The 22557-nt window shown below is 36.7% G+C and overlaps 1 protein-coding gene across 2 annotated transcripts in view; it reads right to left on the bottom strand.

Annotated features, from left to right (window-relative positions):
• LOC150081209 (glutamate receptor ionotropic, kainate 2-like) overlaps positions 1–17066 on the bottom strand; it is a 94249-nt gene extending 77183 nt beyond the window's left edge. Inside the window, exon 1 of one of the 2 annotated variants that reach the window (XM_090379380.1) lies at positions 16672–17066. In XM_090379380.1, coding sequence (XP_090235506.1) covers positions 16672–16774 — 103 coding nt within the window. In that variant the 5' untranslated portion in view covers positions 16775–17066. Of the gene's footprint in view, positions 1–14243; positions 14322–16671 lie in introns of those variants that run through there. The other variant, XM_090379381.1, reaches the window with a different exon arrangement.
• Between the last annotated feature and the right edge of the window lie 5491 nt (positions 17067–22557).

The raw sequence follows: 22557 nt of genomic DNA, 5'->3' as shown, positions 1-22557 counted from the left end.
TCACAATCAAACTCCCAAATCGTCCAACTAACTTTCTACAGAAATTCAAGGCTTTTTAATAATCAAATCACTGACATTGGTTTGATTATTGAAAGAGATGTCATCGTTGGACTAAATGCGTGCCCCGTGGATAGCACAGTTGGTAGGATCGCTGTCCTACCCAAACCTGGTGGAAATGACTGCGTTCGGGCCTTTTTCACAACGTGGTTGAGTTAGCTGGTCTCAGGCGTGGGTAGCATGGTTTTTTCTCCCGGAAACTCGGGTTTTTTATCCAGCAAACTGAAAATTGACCTCAAAACACATGGAGCAATATGGCCTTAGTCGGTGATGTTCCTAAAAGACAATAACAACAACTAAATGAGGAAAGCAGTATCTTGTAAATCAACAGGCGTTTCTTCCAACTAATTTTCCTTCATGAATTCCCGTCGATTGTGTAAAGTGTGTTTTGTGTTATTTACTGCATTCCGCTGTAATTATGTAATTTTGCATCCATTTCTCTAATACCGGAAGTTACGTCACGAAAGTTTTGCATCGTTTTTATTTAAATACTACGCTTTTTTGATAAAACTTTTAAGAATCCTTTCGATTTGTTTGATGTACACGAACCCACTACAGAATTTATGACATACATTTCTGAATCATCATGTATTTTATTCGTGGAGTTAGGCAACCCTGAACAGCTGATCTCCAAAATCTAATACACTCAGTGACATCAGGGTTCGAACATTCACGCGTATGAGGGTAGGTTAATCAAAGGGACATGTTATTAAAATAATAAAATATGCCGGTCCTTTCGTATTAACCTTTTTAAGTGTATCAATATGAATTTGATTTTCTGGCCGGGCAATGTAGGTTAATGAACCACACTGTAGGCTCAGTTAGAACAGTCTCGGTGTTGATGGTTATCTGAATTCGTAATGATATCCGCTTTTCCATTCCATCTTCGCGAAGCTGATTATCTTTCGGTTTTCTTATTAAAAGTAGTACGGATCTTTTAAATATTACGTCTTTAATCATTAGAAGAATTCAGTTTAAGAAGGGCTTTGAAAACAATAACATTTCTGCATACGGCTCTAATTAGATGAGGGAAGGAGAGATGAATTCGCTGGAACAGAGCCAGTACCAATTTCTGAGATCACCATTAAAAGATTTTGGAAGTATTAATTAATTCTCTCAACTCTTAGTGTCTTTAATACTAAGCTTAATATTGAAAGGATTTTCGCTTTTCTTGTTTTTTAGTATCCAATTCCAGAGGCACAAATACATCAATTTAATTAAATTTAATTAATTAGTTTAATTCACGTGAAATCTGAAAGCCACTGGCAATATTTGATGAGTATAATGTATACAGAATGTTAAAAAGGTCAACTGCCTTCGAAAATTTTAATAATAATCTTATTTGCATAGAAGTAAGATGCCTCGACAGAAACGGATTGAGTTAGCAGCAGTTGCGAAGCTGTGTAAGTTCTGTTAGGATACCACTCATAGCTGGATTATTCGTTATTGTATCCTTCTACCAACAGGGACTATTTGATAGAAGCAATGTCAGTCTATATAATACTACAGAAAGGCAGGCTGCTAATAGTGTATGTTGATGTCAGAAGCCACCTGACATACTAAACGAATTTCATTGGTTCAACCATAAAACAAAGGTAAAAGAACCCGTTTGTACTTTTGCGACTTTTAAGAATACTGCAAATATTATAGACAAATCGCTTTGGATTAGAGAGGCATTTAACCAATATAGGCACCCTCATGAGTAGCACAGTTGGTAGATTCGGCGTCCTCCCCATACCAGGTAAAAAAGACTTTGGTCGATGACGAGAGACGAATTTTTATGGGCCATTTTTCCAATATGGCTGAGTTAGTCGGTCTCAGGAGAGGGCAGCATGGTTTTTCTCTCTCCTGGAAACTTGGGTTTTGTCCAGCAAACAGAAAATCGACCTCGGAAAACATCCAATTTACAGACAATGTATACGGAGCAATATGGCCTTAGTCACTAATGCTCCAAAAATAACAACAACAAATATAGGCGACATGTTCACAGGAGATGCGAATGCATCAGTTATTTTAGTTAAGTGCGTGAACAGTCCGCGTAAATCTTTTTAAAAAGTCGTTCAAGAGACAACAGGAGAGTCTGAGGTCAAAATGTTCAAAGGCATAAACGGACGCGATTATTAATGACTAATTAATGACTAATTTTTAATTTTGTGAGCGGTGCCAGTTCCTATGGTGCCTATTTTCAATCATGGGCAAGCAATTATAAATCCATTTTTTAAATAAAATCCGTTAGTGCTAACATCTATCCCATAAACATTTTGCAAGGTGAGGTGGAAAATCAAATGGATGAAATACTTTTAATAGTTCGACAGAGTGTTTTGTTACAACAAGAGAAATCAAACAAGCTGCAACTGCCCTCGTGAGTAGCACAGTTGGCAGGATCGATATTCTCCCCAGATCGGAAGGAAAAGACCCGGTTTCGAGTCCCGTCGATGATGGGAGATATTTTTACAGGACTTTTTTCTGGTGGCTGAGTTAGCTGGTCTCATATGAGCGTAGCATGGCTTTTTCTCCAGGAAAATACTAATATTCCTTTATTAATTTATTTAAAGATATTGTTTTAATGATTTAAGACTATTTTTAATTCATTAATGTGAGAATAAATATTTAATAATTAACGATGAATTTAATTTAGTTGTAGTACATTAAGAATGGGCTCCATTTTGTGAGTTGGGGGATGAAAGACCTTTGTTAATCGAGTTATACCTATGTTAGGCATCGTTCAGCTAAAACCCTTAATTAGTTTACGCACTCTAATGGTAGTCACACATATCACCTAATTCCAACGGAAACTCGTGAACAAATGCAGATATATTTCGATCAGCGAAGACAAGCAGTCAATAACTGCTTTCGACTTAAGGGATTTAATTGTCGGCTTAAAGTGGGATATCAATCGCATACCGTAATTCGATACACGGTTGCCAGTATCCACTCAATTCCAGGAATGTATTGAGCCATTTGTAGGATGTATTCATTTGGTTTCAAGGATATATCAGTGCACTAATGCTGCTATTGGGGAAAGAGAGAGAAAGAGAGATTTGACGAACAGTTAACTTCAATGTAGAAAAATGCATGCTCATTTAGTGGATACAAAATATCCTGATCTTGCCACAATCGACTTTCACTTACAAGAAAAAATATACATAAACACAAAAATGAAATATTTATATGTGAACACTAGATTAAAATGCTTTTTACTTAATTCTTCTAGGGAAAATGTGTATTTTATCAATTAAGGTGAGTTTTGCAAGTTTTTTAAGATTGGCATACAGAAACTCTGTCTTAAAGTGCTGGTTTCTCCTTAATCATACATAAACAAATACTCCTTCAGCCCCTTACTGAGATGACAATTTTCTTGCAGGATTAAATGGAGTGTGAAATTCCAAACGTTTCTTTCACTAAATCACAATAGGGGGAGCTACGAACTGGTTCGCACTTCCCAAAACTTCTTGAAAACAATTTAAAATAGTTCGAAGAAGCAGTGACAGGAATTTGTTACTTCCTTGTATTCTAAACATATACAAGCAAGAGCGGGTAGTCACGGTCGCGTCTTTTGATGGAAACCTTTAAGAAAAAAGTGTGGTGCGTTGTATCGATGTGCAGACATGAATAGATTCTGCAATGTTAAATTATTCGGTCATGAGTTACTTCGCATCGTAAACGGGAACACATTGCGCACGTCTTAAAGGATTCTATTCACAGCTGCATTCTTTCAAGCTATATTTCAGGGGAGATGGATGTTTGCTATTCACCAAAGATTGTACATCACTTAGGATGGCTTCGACTTTTAATGTTTGCTGTTATATGCCGAGAATGCAAGTCGCAGATGGCAGCTGTAGCCCGGTCTATCATTCGACATACCAAATGATCAAAAGCTGTTGACACTTCTATGCGTTCGTCTACTGAATATTTAACTGATTAAAGTGGATGAAAAACTGTAATAACTTCTTGTTTTTTTCGAAGATGACCTCTATGTTGTTTTCCCCCACAAGATGATCGGGAGTAAGGTCGATTTTCTGTCTTTTTGGACGAAAAGCCCGAGTTTCCGGGAGAAAAAAACCGTGTTACCCTCTCCTGAGACCGATAGCTCAGCCTGGTTGTGAAAAAGGCCCATAAAAATTCCTCACATCATCAACGGGACTCGAATTCAGGTCTTTTCAACTTGGTATGGGGAGGAAGGGGATTCTACCAAACAGTCATACAATGCACGTTGAAGCCAAAAATATTCTATTTTGGTTAAACGTTAAACGAACAGATTGAAAGAATGATGAAAAAAGTTGTAAAAGAAGCAGGGGCCGACTGACTTCAAAAATGATATTCAGAACTTCTTGGGGAGTAAGGTGGACCCAAATTACAAAACGATGGTTGAAAGAATGTTGAGAGAATTTTACCAGGACAAGGAAACGAAGAAGAGATATAAAAACGAACTCTTAAAAATTAAGAATGTTTAGATGAATATTCTGTACCATCTTTATTTCCTATGTGAAAAATTAAATTAATTAAAATCTTTATTGAAATAAATAAATTAAAATTAAAAATAAGCCAACGTTCATTTCTTACTAACATTTTTTTATAATGCTGATTCTAGGATTTGTAAAATCTTAAAGGCATCATAGGAAAATTGTATATTTAAGCGCGTTAGCATATGGGCAATGCGCGTGTTGTCTTCGCTATAACCGTCTGTCTGTCCGCATGTGAGAACTAGATTGGACAGCAGACGAATTTTTATAAAATTTATGTTTAATGCTAATACTAATTAGACCCTTCAAAAGGATATTTTAAGTCATCCCAAATTTCTTTAAAATCGAACCACCAGAAATTTGACAATTTTTTCATAAAGTGTTGAGTTTAATTTACTATAATATAATTCGAAGTAATTTACAGATGTTTAGGTATTATTCTGCAAGGAAAAGTGACACTGACACCAAATCTGCAGCGTATGTTTCATTGGTTGATGATTTTATGGCCAATTTCAACTCGCAAATCCCAACCCCAATTATTCTTCTAGACCTTTGTACTAAATATCAAACTGTGTAATGTGACAGCATAATGGTTTTTGCCACTTATTGCTCGTTTAGATAGCTCTGAGTTCGGGTCCCGTCGTACATCGGAGGAATTGCTAAAGGCCACTTCAATAGGGGCTGCGTTAGCCGATCTCAGGTGGAGGGAGTAGAGTTCTTCCCCTTCAGTTATTTCCTGGTGTTTCAGCCCCCGCAATATGTATATCGGCAAACAATAACCACCAGATTTCATTCCACGGCCACCAACATCAGAACATCACGAGATGAACTTTAAGTAAACATTTCAATAAATGCTGTAGAGAAGTTTAACCTCTTGGGGACATTATTTGATAATCAAGCGTAACTCAACGAGGACATTACTGAAAAATGAGAAAAATAAAGTTCTCTTAACCATGTGAAGGTTTATGGAGCTATGGCTGTTTGAATTAAAAAAGAGTGGCTACGGAGTTTGAATAAACACTTTATTAGGTATGTGTCTACTTATTTATATTTTCTTCCTATTTTTATCATTCAGAACCTGCCAATATTTGTATCCTTGGCGCTTAGGCATTAAGCATGATATGTCTCACCAGTATCATTAATAAATATTGAAAACAATACGGGAACAAGCAAAGGATCCTGAGGCACTCCACTATAAAACATTAGTCCAAGTGCCCGTTGATAACCACTTTCCCTCTTCTGCCACTCTCGATGCCTGAATATAGTATTTATTCTGTTTGTCAGCAGTCTGGACAAGATAATCAGTAGTTCACTCGTATGTGATTCGTCCCTTTCTTTCTAGCGTTAACATAAGCAAAGAATTCTTTGGTACTTTCCTACACATTCTTAGTTAAAGACTTCCCGTAAATTGCCTTAGCTTGCCTAATTCCCCTTCTTGGTAATTTGTTGTCTAGTTTATACTTACTTTAGGTTTCTGTATTCCCCTGATAATTTATAATCATCCTGTGCATTTTTCTTGTCTGCTACGAGTTCTCATCAGTTCATCCATTTCAGCGTATACCTTTAACAATAGTAGTAGCGGCAAATGATGCAAGAAAGCAAGCTTATATAGAATCAGTCATCACCCATCCATGGTGAAGTCATCACACTTCACCCATCCATACCCTCCAAATATTTGTCTAGTTCTTCCTTGAATTTATTCAAACCATCCAATTATAAAACAAGAAAGGGAACCCTGTTCCAACAATCAACCACCCGCTGGCTGAAGGAAAACTCGTACACCTATCCTGCAACCATTCTTCCTCAAATTTAATTTATGCCCGCTCATGCGTGTTGTCTCAACAAGTGGAAGAATCATTTAAATTCAGCTAACTCAACCCATTCAAGGCCTTAAACACCTCAATCAGATCACCCCGCAGGTGCTTAGTCTCCAGACGCTGCAATTTGCAGAACTAAATCCTTTCTCGGTAAGAGCACTTTTTTCTTCCATTCACCAATTTGGTTGCTCTTCTCTGCACCCAGAATTCCTAAAGGGAGGCCTCCAGACCTGTATACGATACTCAAGTGCGGCCCAACCATGGCCTTGTACAAAGAGATAATCACCTCCTTAACCCTGCTAGCAAAGATTCTGTCTATCATTGACAAAACCCCATGAGCTGTCTTGGCAGCATGTCTGCAGTGCTCAGAGAATTTCATGTCTGACTGCACAATTACCCCATCCTTTTTCATTTTCCACTACCCTGAATGCTGCATATGAATCCCAGAGAAATAGTAATAATATAGTGCAGGGAAGCCACAGGCTTTTGCTGCACTGAACAAAAAAAAAAAAAAAAAAACAACCAAGTAGATAAGAAAAAAAAGACAAACTATAAGCTTCCCTCCTCACACAGGCAAGTGTCCAGTAGAACTTTGAATTTATTCAAACCGTCAGCCTCAACTAGTAGCTGAAACAAGTTGCTCTTGCAGGCAGTTGAGGCTGACAGTTTGAATTAATTACCATATGCAGTACCTTACATTTGTCAATGTTAAACTTCAATTGCCATTTCTCAGCCCATTGACCCAATCTTCCTAGATCTTGTTGCAGTAACTCACCCTGATGACTGTCGTTAACCACTCTGCCAACCTTTGTATCATCTGCAAACTTAGACATTAAGCCTGATATACCTTCAACAATATTATTGATAAATATTGAAAACAACGGGCCCAGCACTGAAACCTCGAGGACTCCACGATAACTTTAGTCCACAAAGAGCAGTGCCCATTGATAACCACTTTCTCTCTTCTTCTTTCGTTTAACCATCCCTTTATACATAGCAGTCAATTGCCCTTAATGTCACATTTCTCCAGTTTATACAGCAATCTTTTATGTGTAACAGTATCAAAAGCCTCCTGAAATTCAAGTGTATGACATCTAAATTATTTTTTCTATCCAGTTCCTTGGTCACTGCTTCACAGTAACCTATTGGGTTGGTTAGACAAGACCGCTCCTGAACAATCTATGCTGTGACAACAGTATAATTGTATTCCTGTCCAGATAGTCCCGCATTACTTTATCCAGTGACTCCATTATTTTATGGAGCTGAAGTTAAGCTAACAGGTCTGTAATTACTCATGCCACCTTTTTCTCTCCTTTTATGAATTAGGGGTACATTCAGACATTTCCACTCCATAGGGACCTCCCCTGAATCCAAGGATGCTCTCATAATTATGGCTAAGGGTTTGCTCACCTCCTTTGTTGCCTCCCTTAATATGATTGCATAGATCTCATCCACCTTAGGTGCCTTTTTAATGTTCCGCATCCACAATTTCTCTTCCACTTTCCTCTCAGTTATCACAAAGTCATTTAGCTCCATGTAGGAGTTTGATATACTTCTGGCATTCCCTCCCCTAAAGAATTCCTCATATGTGAATGTAGATTAAAAATACCTATTCAATTTTTCAGCAACATGAGCAGGGTCACAAGAGTTAACCCACTGACATCAAGTGGCTCATTGTAATTCAATTTGCATTCTTTTCCAGAGACTTCTCATAATCTTCCTTAGCTTGCCTAATCTCCTTTGTGACTTGATTACAGACTACTTTATATCTACAAGAGGCTTCTGTGTCGCCTGATAAGTTACACTCAGCCCATTCAATTTTCTTCTCTGCCACTTCTCTGGATTGTTCATCTGACATCCATTTAAGTCTAAGCCTTTAATAGTATTTCTTAGTTACTAGTATGAAAAACCTAGTAACTTCTATGATCAGTTCCCTGAGTGCTACTCTCATTTAGAATTTGCTGTTGGTAACAACATTAGTTGGTCCCACTGCACAGAATTTAAAAACTGTCTCAGTTAAGAAAGCGAAAGCCTTTTCCTTTACCCTTGACAGTAGTTGTCTTTAATTAAATTCCACATTAGTACACTGTGGTCGCTGCCATCCAGTGCATCTTTTACGAGTATTTGCTGATTCCTAATGCATGAAGAATCACTACTGATCCAGAGAACTGCTTCCTCTAGTTGCCTCTCTAACATGCTGCTGTATAAAACAGTCATTCAAGAAATCTACAAACGTCTTGCGAGTGTGTGAGTCACCAACCCACAAATTGCAGTCAACATCTGGAAATTTGTTTCAGTGCTTATATCCACCAAGCTGACTCAACATTGCGCTGGTCATCCATGTGTATGACTGAATGCAATGCCTTTGATTTAATATGCTTCTTAACTTCTTAACCGAATAGATCTTAGTTGGTAAATAGCCGTGATCTTCTATGATGATTTACATTTCTTCCCATTTAGAATATGCCACAGGTAGCATCATCATGAATTTCGTCCCACTGAAAAGATTTCAAAAACTAAGATTTATTATCTATATCTCACATAAATACACTATGATCACTACAACCTAGCGGTTCCTTTATCTGGCTATTCATAATGCATGAGTAGCCATTACTGCTGATTATCAGATCAAGAAAACTGTTTTCTCTTGTGCTTGTTGAAAACAATCATCCAATAATTCTAGAAAAGTGGCTGAGTTAGTCGGTCTCAGGAAAGGGTACATTGGTTTTTTACCGATTTTCCCGAACACATGCAACGTAAATTGCATGTGTCCAGATATACATAAACGAAGTATACAGAGCAACATGGTGTAACCCGATCATGTCTCAAAACTCTACAAAAACCTAAAACCCAACAAAAACAGGTTGTTGCATGGCTCGACGTTGTTGTTGTTCTTGTTTTTGGGTTTTAGGAGCATCGGCGACTAAGGCCATGTTGCTCTGTGTATATTGCCTGTAAATTGCATCATGGCTTGAGAACTGTGATTCAATGTATATGAAAGATGGCCCGCCTCCGCCTCGCAGCATGGATGGAAGCCATTCAGCAGATTTCCAGGCAACGATTAGAGGCTGGCTGCTAGTTAGCCAGTCATACAACAAGAAAATGAACTGTCCACAGGAACAATGCAATAATGTTTTCTGTTTGATAACAGGTATTTTTTACTATTGAAAACTTCCATTGATAAATGTTGAAAAGTTTGTAGAGTTCTCAAGTAGAATTGCTTCTTTACCCTCGGAAAGTTGTGGGACAAGATTCAGTAGATAATTTCACTTTTCATAAAAAAGTGGACAGTAGTCGTGTAAAACATAGTTCCAGGTTTCTTCAGCTCCACATAGGTAGGCATTATTACTTTCCAGACCCAGAAGATAAGAGTTTGGCCTTTAGTGACCCGTGCCCAATAAGAAAGAGTGTTCATAGAGGGGTGAAACCATTTTTTAACAGAATTTGATGATGCAACTGAAACAGCAGGGATGAAAAACCTTGTGATATGATCTGTTTCTCTAAAATTCTAGCGTATCTGCAAGATATAAAGCGCTTTCCAAATTTTTATTTTTTTAGATTTTAAATTATTGGCTGGATCGCTATTTACATCCATAATGGCAGTTTGAAGACCATTCTTTAGTCGGTAAAAATACCCCAGAAAGCAATGAAGAAATCCGAAGGTATGGCTTCGGCAATAATCTGGAGAGCATTCGTAGATAATGTCTTACATACTGCATACATTGCAGTAGGTAAGACAAAAGCATAGTACGTTGCAGTGAAAGGATTTTGGCTTGGATTTTGACATTGGAATTTTATAGAACCCATAAAGTATAAGAGATTACAGGGAGGAGAAACACAGCTATTTAATATAACGTAAGGGTTTTCTTATTGAGGTCCCATTATGAACAAGTAATTCTTATAATTGATACTCTAAATTTATTGACTTATTAGGGTAGAAAGCTTAGTCGGTCATCTATGTAATGCCCAAATATTTGGTTATTTACAATTAATTTATTTACCATTAATGTGAATGTTTGGGGGACGGTTATAGTCTAATTTGCCTGAAGACCATTTGTGTGTTTTGCTTGAAGATATTTTCATCATATCAGTGGAAGCCCAAGAAGACAGATCTTGCAGGAGGAGTTCGGCACGCTAAGAACACTATGGGATCTTTCAGAGGCACAAAAACAAGATCGTGGACGTATGCAATATTAAAATAGTATTCAAAGTTTCTGAAAAGCGGGCACCTCCGTAGCCAAGTGGGCAGGAGCAGCAGTGCGTAGCACACGCTTCTTGATTAGACCGGGGTTCGAGTCCGTGACCACCAAATACGGAGGATGCTTTAACGTCAGGGAATGACCACCGCATATCCCCGGAGTAAAATGGCCTTAGTTGCTAATGCTCCTAAAAACCAAATAACGACAACATTCTGAAAAGCCTTTAGTCCAAAACAGTGGCTTTCCAGAAGAGTGGCCCCAGGACTGATCCTTGAGGGCATTCGCTAGAAACAGATTAACTGAAGAATTGGCGCTGGGCAATCGCTTGAATCTGTTTATTTTTAAAGTTCACTCCTGATAACGTCGTACAAATTGCGCTATCTACACCTGAGACCGACTAACTGAGCCATGGAGCGACAAAAAGTCTATAAAAGTTCCTCGCATCATCGACAGGATTCGAACCGGGGCCTTTTCCACCTGGTGTGGACGGTGACAATATCACTGTGCTACTGCGCAGACTCAGAGTAAGAGTGGACATATGTATATGTAAGGGCGGCCTAGAACGTCCTAGAACACCTAGAACGCCCATTCAAATCGGCTTCGTGTCCATGTTAATTTAACAGACTCTGTAAAAAAGGCCAAGCGTGTAGTAACGTCATTATTGTGTAATCAGTGTGCATTGTATTGTATTGTTGTGTTGTGCTGCCCTCTTGGCTACCCAGAAGCAGCAATCACCCTTAAAGTACTCGTCCACACCACGGGAAGGTGGGCCAGTTCCAGTAGATCTAGACTAAAAGTGGCTGTTATACAGTGTGCGTGCGTGCAGTTATACCGCTAGCTTCATAGAGTAGCGTGATTCCTCCCGTCATTAAGCAGAAGCCGACGCACAGCATGCAATGTCACACAGTAAAACACGCATTGGGGCTGTTAGCCAATCCCTCTTCCCCTTCAAGGGTTGCTTTTTCTGTCGCAACCCTAATCTAATCCCAACTATAATCCCGTCAGATAACATCGACGCATTGTAGGGTGATTCTTGAGAACCGACTAAAGAGAAACACCTACATACATGTCTTTTCCGTACACATAGTACACACTGTACTCAAATTCTGCGGCAACTTGTTTCTGATATCCTTACAGTGTCCACATTTGATGACCTAAACAATACTTTAGATTCATCAGATTTATTGTACTCTTAGCATGCAAGTATTCATGCAAGTATTCATGCACCTGTTTTAACTCTTAGTAATCCAATACCAACTCAATTCATCTATATCTTGTTTGATGAGGGCCCAGTAGGCCTTGTAGTTAACTCCGACACCTTGCTTTTCAGGCTAGCTGCATGTTTTAATAGAAGCAGTGAAAGAATCAATTGTACCCGTGCCCCGGGCTGTTGTTCATCTATTTGTTCTCGCCCCACGCTAGCAGTTTTCCGACCCACCAGACACTGCCTCCATCAGCGCCGCATCGACGCTGCCTCGATATTCTTGCATCCCTTCTATTTAAATGTATCCCGTTCCTTTAAAAACAGTCTGTCCTGTCAGCAAGCATAGACCGTGCTGAGAAAAAATCAACCACCTTGCATAGAGTCTTCAAGAACAAATTGATTGACAAAGCTCACACACTCCCTCCTATCGTGCCTGGGCAGAACTGCAGAACACTTTTAAATTTAATGCTTACTCACAACTTTTTTTTTCAACGTATCGGTTAAGTAAATCTGTGGATCTCCTATACGTAATACCATTAGTACAAACATGAACAATGTCACCTTTCGTGCCCTTAAACACACAGATATTCTACAACATTATTAAGTTTTGCTCTTCGAAGGCACATCCTGTCCTTTATATACAATATATTTCCCGTTTATCTAACGATAAGTCACCGACAACAGCTACTTCCTGTGGACTCTGCGCTTTCTACCATTGTGGATTCCGCTGATGTACGAGTGTAGGCTCAATCATTGAGCTGGGCAGCTGAGTGCTTGATAGGTCCTTCTCCTTAATGTATAAGAAAGCAAAACTAGGTTGTTTTGAATTAGATCAGCCAATTTGATGGAAACTCGAAACTTTTCACTCGGGGTAGGCACTAGATGCTACTCGCTACGTGTCCACACCAATCCAAACGCAGGCAATCAATCGATATCGTTGATAGGCAGTGTACTAAAATATGTTTTTGTAAGCGAGGTAATATCAGTTGAAACGGAAGACGATTCCATCAATGTCAAGTCTGTGCATTCTGCTCTCTACTCGAAATTTAAATAAAATCAAAAATAAATATATTTTCTTTTTCGAAATATCCTCTCGATAAAGTTCCATTTCTCATATTACAACGACTGATTCCACTTGACAATCTATCAAGAACATGACGTTTTAAATAAAATCAAAAATGAATCTATTTTCCTTCGCAAAATACTCTTTTAAAAAGTTTCATTTCTTCCTGTTCATATTATAATAACTTATTTGATCTGACATCCTACAAACCAGCAAGGTCATTTGTCATCACCAGAAGAGGGCGTCACTATGGAAACAATTTTAGAGAAATAATTTATTTATACACAGATTTGGTTGACCATAATTAATCAGAATATCTGATTTCAATTATTCTTGCTTTCTATACTCACTGCACTGAGTGCATTTGTATTCCTAGTTTTTATAGACCTTCAGGGAATGCTTGGAGTAGTAGAGGGACTGAATTTTATAGAGGCATATTGGAAAATATCCAATAAAACTCAATAAACATTTTTTTTGCACTCATGCTGAGGAAAATGGTAGATTGATTTTCCTCGGACCAACATCGATTGTTTGTTTCGAAGTTTGTGTACTCCGAGCCATAGGCAGCCTTCCTATAGGTATCGTCCACTTCGCAATGGCTGTTCCTCGACACACCATTTTATCATTTTTTTCAATGGTTCCCGCGCACTCCAAATTGTTACTTAAATCCTCTTTTGTGCTAAGGAAACATATAAAATCATGAACACTTCAAAATGTTCCCAATTTTTGATTTCCCATACACATATTCTCCAATTATTGTTCCTTAAATACTTTCCAATATTTCACTTTTCGAACTGCTTTGAGTCAACCCAAAATAATTAACGTGGGCAGACGCAAGTAAATGGAAAATTGATTCTGTCATTCAAAGGAGATTTAACTAAATTTCCTGTAACGAACTGCCATAGGGGAAACAAAAACAAAAAATCTAGTCGGACCCTTTATAAGATAAAGTGCATTTTGGATGAATATATGCAACACTAGTTTATCTTCCTTCCCTGTAAATAAAATTCGCATTCCATTGATTGGAGGCAATCGATAAAATTCTTCAAAGGGCTAAAAATATATTTGCAAAATCCCCAAAGTCACTCTTGTAAATTTATGCGGAACAAACTCAATAGTGGTAAACAACCATTACCTGGTAAAGGTATTCCAACTATTTTTAACAGAAATAAGAACGGTAGATTCAAATAAAAGAATCCGATTGTCAAGTTAAGCATCCATATTCTGGGTGTGTCATAAACCACCGACTATCATAGAATCAAATTTAGAAGAAGACATAAACTCGTCTAGTTGTAAATTTAATTCTATGATTTGTGGAGTAAATGTTTACAAAAAAGGAAAATCAGGAGGTAGATAGATAGACAGAGAGAGAGGCTCGCATTTGCGATTTCCAAAGAATGACAGAAAATGCCTTTTGACATACAGAACACACATACTTACTACTTTGAAGCCTAACGTGATTAGAGCAGTACTTTCCAAATCCAATCCCTTCCATCGCTTGGTGCCTTAATTCTGTTACGATCTCTTCCCATTATTTTCAAATCAGACAATAAATAGACACATGTGTCACCCTTGGGAGGCGTCAGCTTTGGACTTAGTAGTCCCTGAGTCGAACAATCTTATTTTTATTTACCATTTCTTTCTTGGCTGATTTCCCAGACGCTTGTGTGGGTTACCGATAATGGAGGGGACGTCTAGACTCGGGGTTCATAACGGCGAATAGTGTGCGTCAGCGATTTTCTGATTTGTTTCAATTGGACATAAAAGTTTGTATCTGGACGTGAAAATTAAAATAACATCCACTACAACTATCAAAAAGGGAATTGAAGGTGATGGAAGAAGACAGAAACGTGTCTTCCAATTTCAAGATAATCCAACCACCTTAAACGAAATAAATATTTCTATCAGCAAATTAAATTGTAACTCGAGAAGATTTTTAAGTTACCAAATACTTCATGCAAAGGTTAATAACTCTGGAACGAGCCTAGAAAGCAATGATGAAAATTTGATGATTGTCTGTTACTACGACTTGAATTACTTTGGCCCATTGCGCATACCAATTTAACATCTTTTTATCAAGACATACAACAGCGACAGCAATTTAAAAAGAAAAATATGGAGTTTTCTGTCTACTGATCTGCCAAAGTTGCAATTGAATTAAAGCAGTCAAAGAGGTTTGGCGCATTTCATGGTACCCTTCTAAGTTCATCAACCTCATTTCGAGCTTCGTAGATCTTTTACATCCGGCAGGAGTCACTAGTTGGCAACACGTACAAGGTTGTACCAGAGGTCAATATTCTGCTTCACAGTTGTGAGTTTTAACATCTGATGTAATTTCTACAGATGCAGAAAGGCTACCTGGATAGGATCGTTCGGGATCTCAAAAACATTAATTTGAAAGCAGTTCCAAAAAATGCTTGTTGATCTTCCGGAGCTAGAACACAGTAACGCATATCCAATGTACTCAATGAACGCATCCATGGGTATTCAAAATTTACTTCCATTATCCAATTTTATATTTGCCCTCTATAGGGGCCGTTATATATCCGGTCCAGGATTTCTGCATGTCAGGATGTACCATTTGGTTTGAACACCGAATCCTATCTGATGTAATCTCTGTGCTCCACAAATGCACGTGAATCACTGCTAATTTTGGCTACTGACGTCACTATTTATAAAAAAAAAGTAGGGGTGGGGAGGAGTATGTGCAAAAGACCCCTAACAACTCGTAAATAAAATCTTCTTACTCATCGATATACAAGATCACTGAAATAACCCTGGAAATTATATGAAAATTCAATTTTTATAAAAGGAATGGAGTATATTTTCAGCATCGTACATAAAATCAAAGTTATTAGAATCTAAAAGCATATTAAATAAAGCAAAGTATTTTAATCATGTAAAAGCCATAAAGGTGAAAATTCTTCACTTTAGTGAATAACAATTTTTAAAGAATATTAATAATAACCAGAAAGGAGCATTCTATTACCAGATACCTCCTGTTGCCATCTAAATTGCAAATTTTACTTAACTGCAATCTGTAGATGGCTTTAATTTGTTTAAATGAACGTAAATTTGACAATTTTTCGCGTTAAAGAACTCGCATAAATAATTCATATATTAAACACCAGTTATGATTTAAGCTTTTAATTAATGCTTCCAAATATTTAAATCATTTATCTAGAAGCATATTTACCAATATGCCTCAATAAAATTATCCAAAGGGCCAATTCAATTTAGATAAACAGAAAAATATTATTTTTTTTCGCAAACGCTAAGTTAATCCAATCTGAATTTATTTAAATAATATTAAATTTGCATTAATAGTTATTTATTTATAATAAGCGGAAATGCATTTTAATCAAAAATCTTACTTACCTTCATTTGCATTACGAAGATTACAAACATCAGATTATATTGGGGAGATGTTTATAAAATTGATTTTATTTCTCATTTCTACTGAATTTTAATAAATTATTTGTATGGAAACATTTTATTTTAGTTTAAAATAAGTAAAATTTATTGCTTATCGCATATTAATCAGAAAAGGCTTACAAATAAATATTCATCACCATTTTAATAAAATGGCACTTCGTGTAACGCTGTTACGCGTCTGCTAAATTCCTGAAGCACGCGACTTCTTCAGCGCCATCACATTTTATTGAACAAAATATTAATTTGGGAAATAAAAATCTAAAATATTAATACAAAATAATTATTTCCGAAATTAATTTTAAACTAGAAATTCTGCTTTAACAAGGATTTAATTTTACAGTTGATTTAATAATCTCATAATTAGCCAAGAAAGATAATATTTTTTTGCGCGCAAATAAAATAAAATAAAATAAAACAAATACGCTACACTTACCAACTTTGATATCTTCAGGTAAAGCTGCTACCAATGTGGTAAAATAACACGTTAGCACAACTTGAGCCACGGAAGTCCATGGTCTACGCTTTCTGGTTCTCATTCTAATTTTTATATATAAAAATACAAGAAAAAATACAAAACACACACTTATTTTAAACTTTTAGCGTCTCTGACATGTTGTAGTCACTTGGAAAATGATGCAAAAGTTCACTGTTTTGCGCACGATTAAATCGCCGTTGATCACATTCCTTATTTGTCTTTTTACTTTTGTTTTTTCCTTTTTTTTTTTATTCTCTTGTTCTACCTCCGCTTTCTTGATTGGGAGTCTTGCTGAAAGTTAAAACAGTCCTCCGCGCTGTTCACCAAGACACTGTTTGCCGACAGCACTAACTCCGCTGCTACGCACGCCGTCTGGTAATACATTCCGTCTTACCACTAATACTTCACGTCCACCTATTGCGCATGCTCGCTAATGAGAGCCAAGTGGCGCATATCTGCAAACTCCTGTACCGCTTGCACATACGTGTAATACATGTTACGATGGAAGTAACACTTCCCAAAGGTACAAACAACTTATGTAAATGTCTTTCTTTTCTTTTCAATCGTTCCTCTTTTGTTTCCTTTTTTGTGTATTTATACATGAAGGCCCGGCACGGTACCACTGCTATCGTTGTTTTAAATGTGAAGATATTGTATATGTAGAGTAGAGAAATATCACCACTAATTTTGCCCTCGTAGCAAACTACACGTATATTCAGGGGCGCTTATAGCCATCTTCTGGCGTTCTTGACCATAGGTACTCTTCATTCCATGTGCGTGAAGATGTATCTTGGAAATCTGTATTTAAAAATTTGTTTGCACAATTTTTGGATGAAAATCTTGAATTCGATTTGAATTATATTTTTTCCCAACCCCTATTTCTTTTTCATAGGTCTTAGACACAATGCCTAAAGGAGGCCCTAGGAATGCTTCATTCTCATGTGTAGATAATCTTCTGAGGATCCCAAAAGGATGGACTGGTCATACATAAATCGTATCTTACATTGTCCAGTGTAATCACATATTCATAGAAGGTTTATGTGCTAATTAACATTTATAAGATGTCCGAAGCCATCTCCTAGGGATTGTTAAGAAACCTAAGAGCAAGAGACCACATTCTTTTTGCGTCTGATTCGTAAATATGATAAAACTAGTGCTGATTACACCGAAGCAAATTTAATTAATACCACTCTAATTAAAAAAGATATATTCACCACAGTTTAACAACTAAAGCGTTATTGATAATTTATATTTTTATGTGTATTTATTTTGTTACGAAATAACCACAGTAATTTCTTTACTGTCAGATTTTCAATTAATGCAATTAAATTATTGGTATAGGCAATGTTAATTTTAATTAAAATCGCAGTAAGTAAAATCTCATAAAAGTCCTAAAAGTTATTATAATGAATATTCATTATTGCACGGAATAAGCCCCTAGTGGAGAGTACTTGAATTGAAGAGTCAGTGGGTTACAAAAGGCATTCTTAAGAGACAAAAATAAGGAACTTATTACAATCAAAGACGAACTAAGACCTTCACATTTTCCTTTTTTTTATTTACATTTATGTAGGGTTGCAATAAGTACGGCTACAACGGGGATGTCTAGATTTATTTTTGTAATAGGGCCAACTCCGAAGGTGCAGACCAATATATCATTAAGTTATCTCGAGAATGTTTGGCTGGGTAATTAACTTGAACAGTTATCAGTGTACTAAGTGGAATTCGTTGGCATCTTTTGATAGATTTAAAAGCTGGAAGATGACGAATGACATTATGAAAGCGGGTAATTTAAAATTCATTTAAATTTTATCGTAAAAAGGAGTCATAGCAGACTACATAATTTTGCTTTTTTCAAAATCAAGATCGGTAATGAAGGAAGTACCGCTGGGAGGCGCTTCGATCTCAATCAGACGAAAAATTTCGTTCGAAAACTGAATGAGGCTGGAGGTTAATAAAAAACGGTGCCAATGAATGATAGCTCTCAATTTCCTGGAAGAGCGAGAAAGGCAAAGAAATATTTAAAAGATTTTTCTCATTGCTTCGAAATACCTTCGGAAGACCTAAAATGTTCTTAAAGGTGTTTTAAGGAAGCGCTTTGAGTAAATTTAACGAGTAGGCTGTATTATTATTTTTTTTTTTTTCATTCGATATATTGTATAATGTATTTTGAGAGTACTGCCTATTTGAAATCGATGGATACTTTAAAATCTGTAGATCATAAATCACTTCAAGTTGTGGCTAAATGACTATCGGCCTAGCTATAAAATGGATTTCGGCGAGCAAAAATTCGTGGACGATGAAAAATAGCTTTAAATAAACTCTAAACTGTTAAAAAAGAATTAAAATAAAAAAGTAGAATAAAAGGAAACCTTCTCAGTTGCAGAAAAAATCAGTTTATGAAATGCATCTTATGTTGTTGTTGGGTTTTAGGAGCATCAGCAACTAAGGCCAAATAAAAACCCCAGTTTTTCGTCCATCAAATTATTGTCCAGTTTGCTAGGGGAAAAACAAGGCCTTTTCAGGGAGAAAAATCATGCAAAACTCGCTTGAAACCGACTAACTCAGCCGCGATGTTCAAAAAGCTTTTAAAAGTTCCTATAAAAAGTATATGATGCAAGGAAGCAAACTTATACAGCATCAGTCAAAAAAAAACACCAATACTACTCCCCCACCCATCCCACCTAATAATAAATTTAAATTACTTAAAATCTAGAGAAAACTTTACCAAATTGGTTATTCCACAACCAATTATTCTTTGTTTTTTTCTTCCTCTGGCTAAAAGCAAATGTCCCCTTGTGTGCGTTGTCTAAGAAAGAGTCAGAATATCATCGTCATTAAATTTTCGCGATCCGTTTAAAGTGTTGGATACTTCAATCAGGTATTCTCGCAAGTGCCTAGTTCGAAAGCTGCAATTTACAGAACCAGAGTCTTTTGTGGTACGAGTACCCTTTGTGTTGACTAATTTAGTTACTCTTCTCCGTTCCCATTTCAAGAGATCCACCAATCTTTCTTAAAATGAGGTTTCTAGACCTGTACGCAGTACTTGAGGTGTGGTCTAACCTTTGCCTTGATATAATGAGATAAACGTGTCCTTCTTCCTGATTCCCAAGTGGATGAGAAATAGATTTTCCAAGATAATTAAAGCGAAAGAACAACATATAAATGTAGCAAAAATGTAAGTTTATTTACATAAGTACTACACATTAATAAAAGTATAATACAGCATTAGAAGACTGATATTTAATTATTACACTTGTTTTGAAAAAAATAAAAATAGTAAGCTCGCTTTTCCTTTGGCTTGCCTTTCTGTAAATAGCACTACATAAATTTGAAAGCATCATCTCGCTACTTAAATTTGAAAATAAAAATATTTATTAACGTAACATCAATTTCAATTTTATTATTCCTTCATTAGTGATTTGACTTTTGATCTATACCATTAATTCTTTCGCTATATAAGAAGTTTAGCCATGAAAGGATTAAAATGAAATGGAATATTTTCTTAGACTACTTGTATATAATTATCAAGAAATCTGAACCGGACATCTACCTTGCAATCATCCTCAATTTCAATATATGCCCCTCATGTGCATAACCTGAACGACAAGAAGCATTGAGCATTTAGGTTGCTCAATCCGTTCAAAGCTTTAAACACCTTAATCAGATCACCTCGCAGATGTAGTCTATAGACGCTCTAATTTGATGAAACTGAAAAAACCTCCTTATCCCTGCTAGCAACGTTCCTGTATATCATTGGCAAAAGTTTACGATCTGTCCTGGAAGCCTGTCTGCATTATCCCACCCATATTTAGTATGATGCATTTGACAATGTTGAACTTCAACTGACATTTCCCAGACCACTTGCCTGCTTTTTCGATATCTTGTATCTGTACCATACCATGACTACTGTTATTAACTATCCTGCCTACCACTGTATCACCTGCAAATTTAGATATTAAGCCTGATATACCATTAATAAATATAAAAAACAAGAAAGGGCGCAGCACTGAACCCTGGATTACTGAACATCAATCCTTGAGACGTAGTGTCCATTGTTAAATACTCTCTGTGTTTTCCCATTCAACCATCTCTTTATCCATAGTAGTAACTTTCCCTTACTGCTCCACTGCTCCAATTTGTACAGCAGTCTTTCGTGTGCAACAGTATCACAAAGTTTCCCGAAATCCATGCATATGTTATCAAAATTACTTTTTTGCAACCAGTCCCTTTGTTACTGCGTTATAGTAGAGCCACCCAGTGGGTCATTTACCTGCAGATTCTTAATGCATGAAGAAATCCCTGCCGATAACCAGATCAAAAGTGTTACTCCCTCTAGTTGCCTCTTCAAAATACTGCTGTAGATAACACTCATCCAACAAATCCACAGAATTATTGCTAGAGTGTGAGTGACCAACCCACAAGTTCCAGTCACTGTCCAAAAAGTTAATATGACCCATTATAAGACATTCTGATTTACTGGCCCACTCTTTTTCTCTGTACAGGTGTTTGTAATAGTCATCACTTCCATTATGACTGTAACACACTTCTATTCTCATTTTTATTTTCCCCGTGCTTATGTCACCCCAAACTAATTGAGCATTGCACTTGCCACCCACGTCGACTGTATGAACTGCCTTAGATTTAATATGCTTCTTAACTAAGAGTGTAACCCCGTCCTGTCCTGTCTGAGCTTTCTGTACGCATTGTACTCTATGTTCATGCACCTTTCTTACTCTTAGTTTCCCTAACAGCATCTTTTTTTCCAGTGCTGCATGTTCCAATAGAAGCTGTGTAAGAATCGCTTTCACTTGTGCAGCTGCTCTAGTTAACCTCTGTAAAATGGATAAATATGCTAAAATTAAACGATATTGCCTTAATATGCACCTTAAAACCCTAAATCACTAAACTTATTTAATTATATTAAATAACTGCACTCCATGGATAAATTTTTAATATTTAGTTCAACAAATGTTGGACAAACAAACTCAGTCTAATTACTCGGACAACCTTCAAGAATCGCAAACGTTTTCTCTTTGTATGGAACTGCGTTTTAAACTCTGTTTCTCTTAAAATAATTAAGATTCACGAACAACCTGTTTTTTATATTAGTCTTCAATGCTACTTCCAAGATAAGATTTTTCTGAACTTTCTGTTCTTGAGACCAAGCTCTTTGTGTGGCTAAATTGAAAGAACGTCAGTCCTCTGGTAGGGTTCAGAAAAACCTAAAAGCTCATTTCCTCAAACTGATAGTTCCTGCATTTCTTTCTTCAACGTAAAGTCGCTAATTCCGAGTGAAATCGTTTTTCTGAAGGAAACGAAAACAGAATTGGTGATGGCCAACTTATACTGAAGAAGAAATGGTAAAAAAACAATACACTTGAACGAAAAGAACGAAATCATTTAATGGATGATCAATATTTATATTGGAGGATAAACTGATATGATTATTTAAAATCTCCTTAGAGAATATATCCTTCAAATGATACCTGGACGTAGTAGTGGTATTCTTAGAAGATTATATCCTCTACGGAGATTTTTAAATGATCAGTTTGCCGCTAGAGGGAGATAACTACCACCGAAAGAAAAATAATCCAATTAGGCTTAACTTTAATGCGAACTTAAAGTGTTCCATTGACAAACTGGTTCGTGTGATGTTAATGATGGAGGAATTCTCTATGTTCATGCACTTTAATGTATGATGAGAGAGAGAGAGAGAGAGAGAGAGAGAGAGAGAGAGAGAGAAATTATCTAAGTAAAGCGTGCAAAGAGATTATTGAAATCAGATATGAGATGATACGAAAGCAGATACACAGGAAAGGAAGTCTCACTGAGGTAATGCCA

This window comes from Mastigoproctus giganteus, chromosome 8 (genome assembly GCF_048544385.1).
Source record: "Mastigoproctus giganteus isolate SK-2022 chromosome 8, ASM4854438v1, whole genome shotgun sequence".
Lineage (NCBI taxonomy): Eukaryota > Metazoa > Arthropoda > Arachnida > Uropygi > Thelyphonidae > Mastigoproctus > Mastigoproctus giganteus.
The sequence above is the reverse complement of the archived record's forward strand: the minus strand, read 5'-3'. Positions and strand labels throughout refer to the sequence as shown.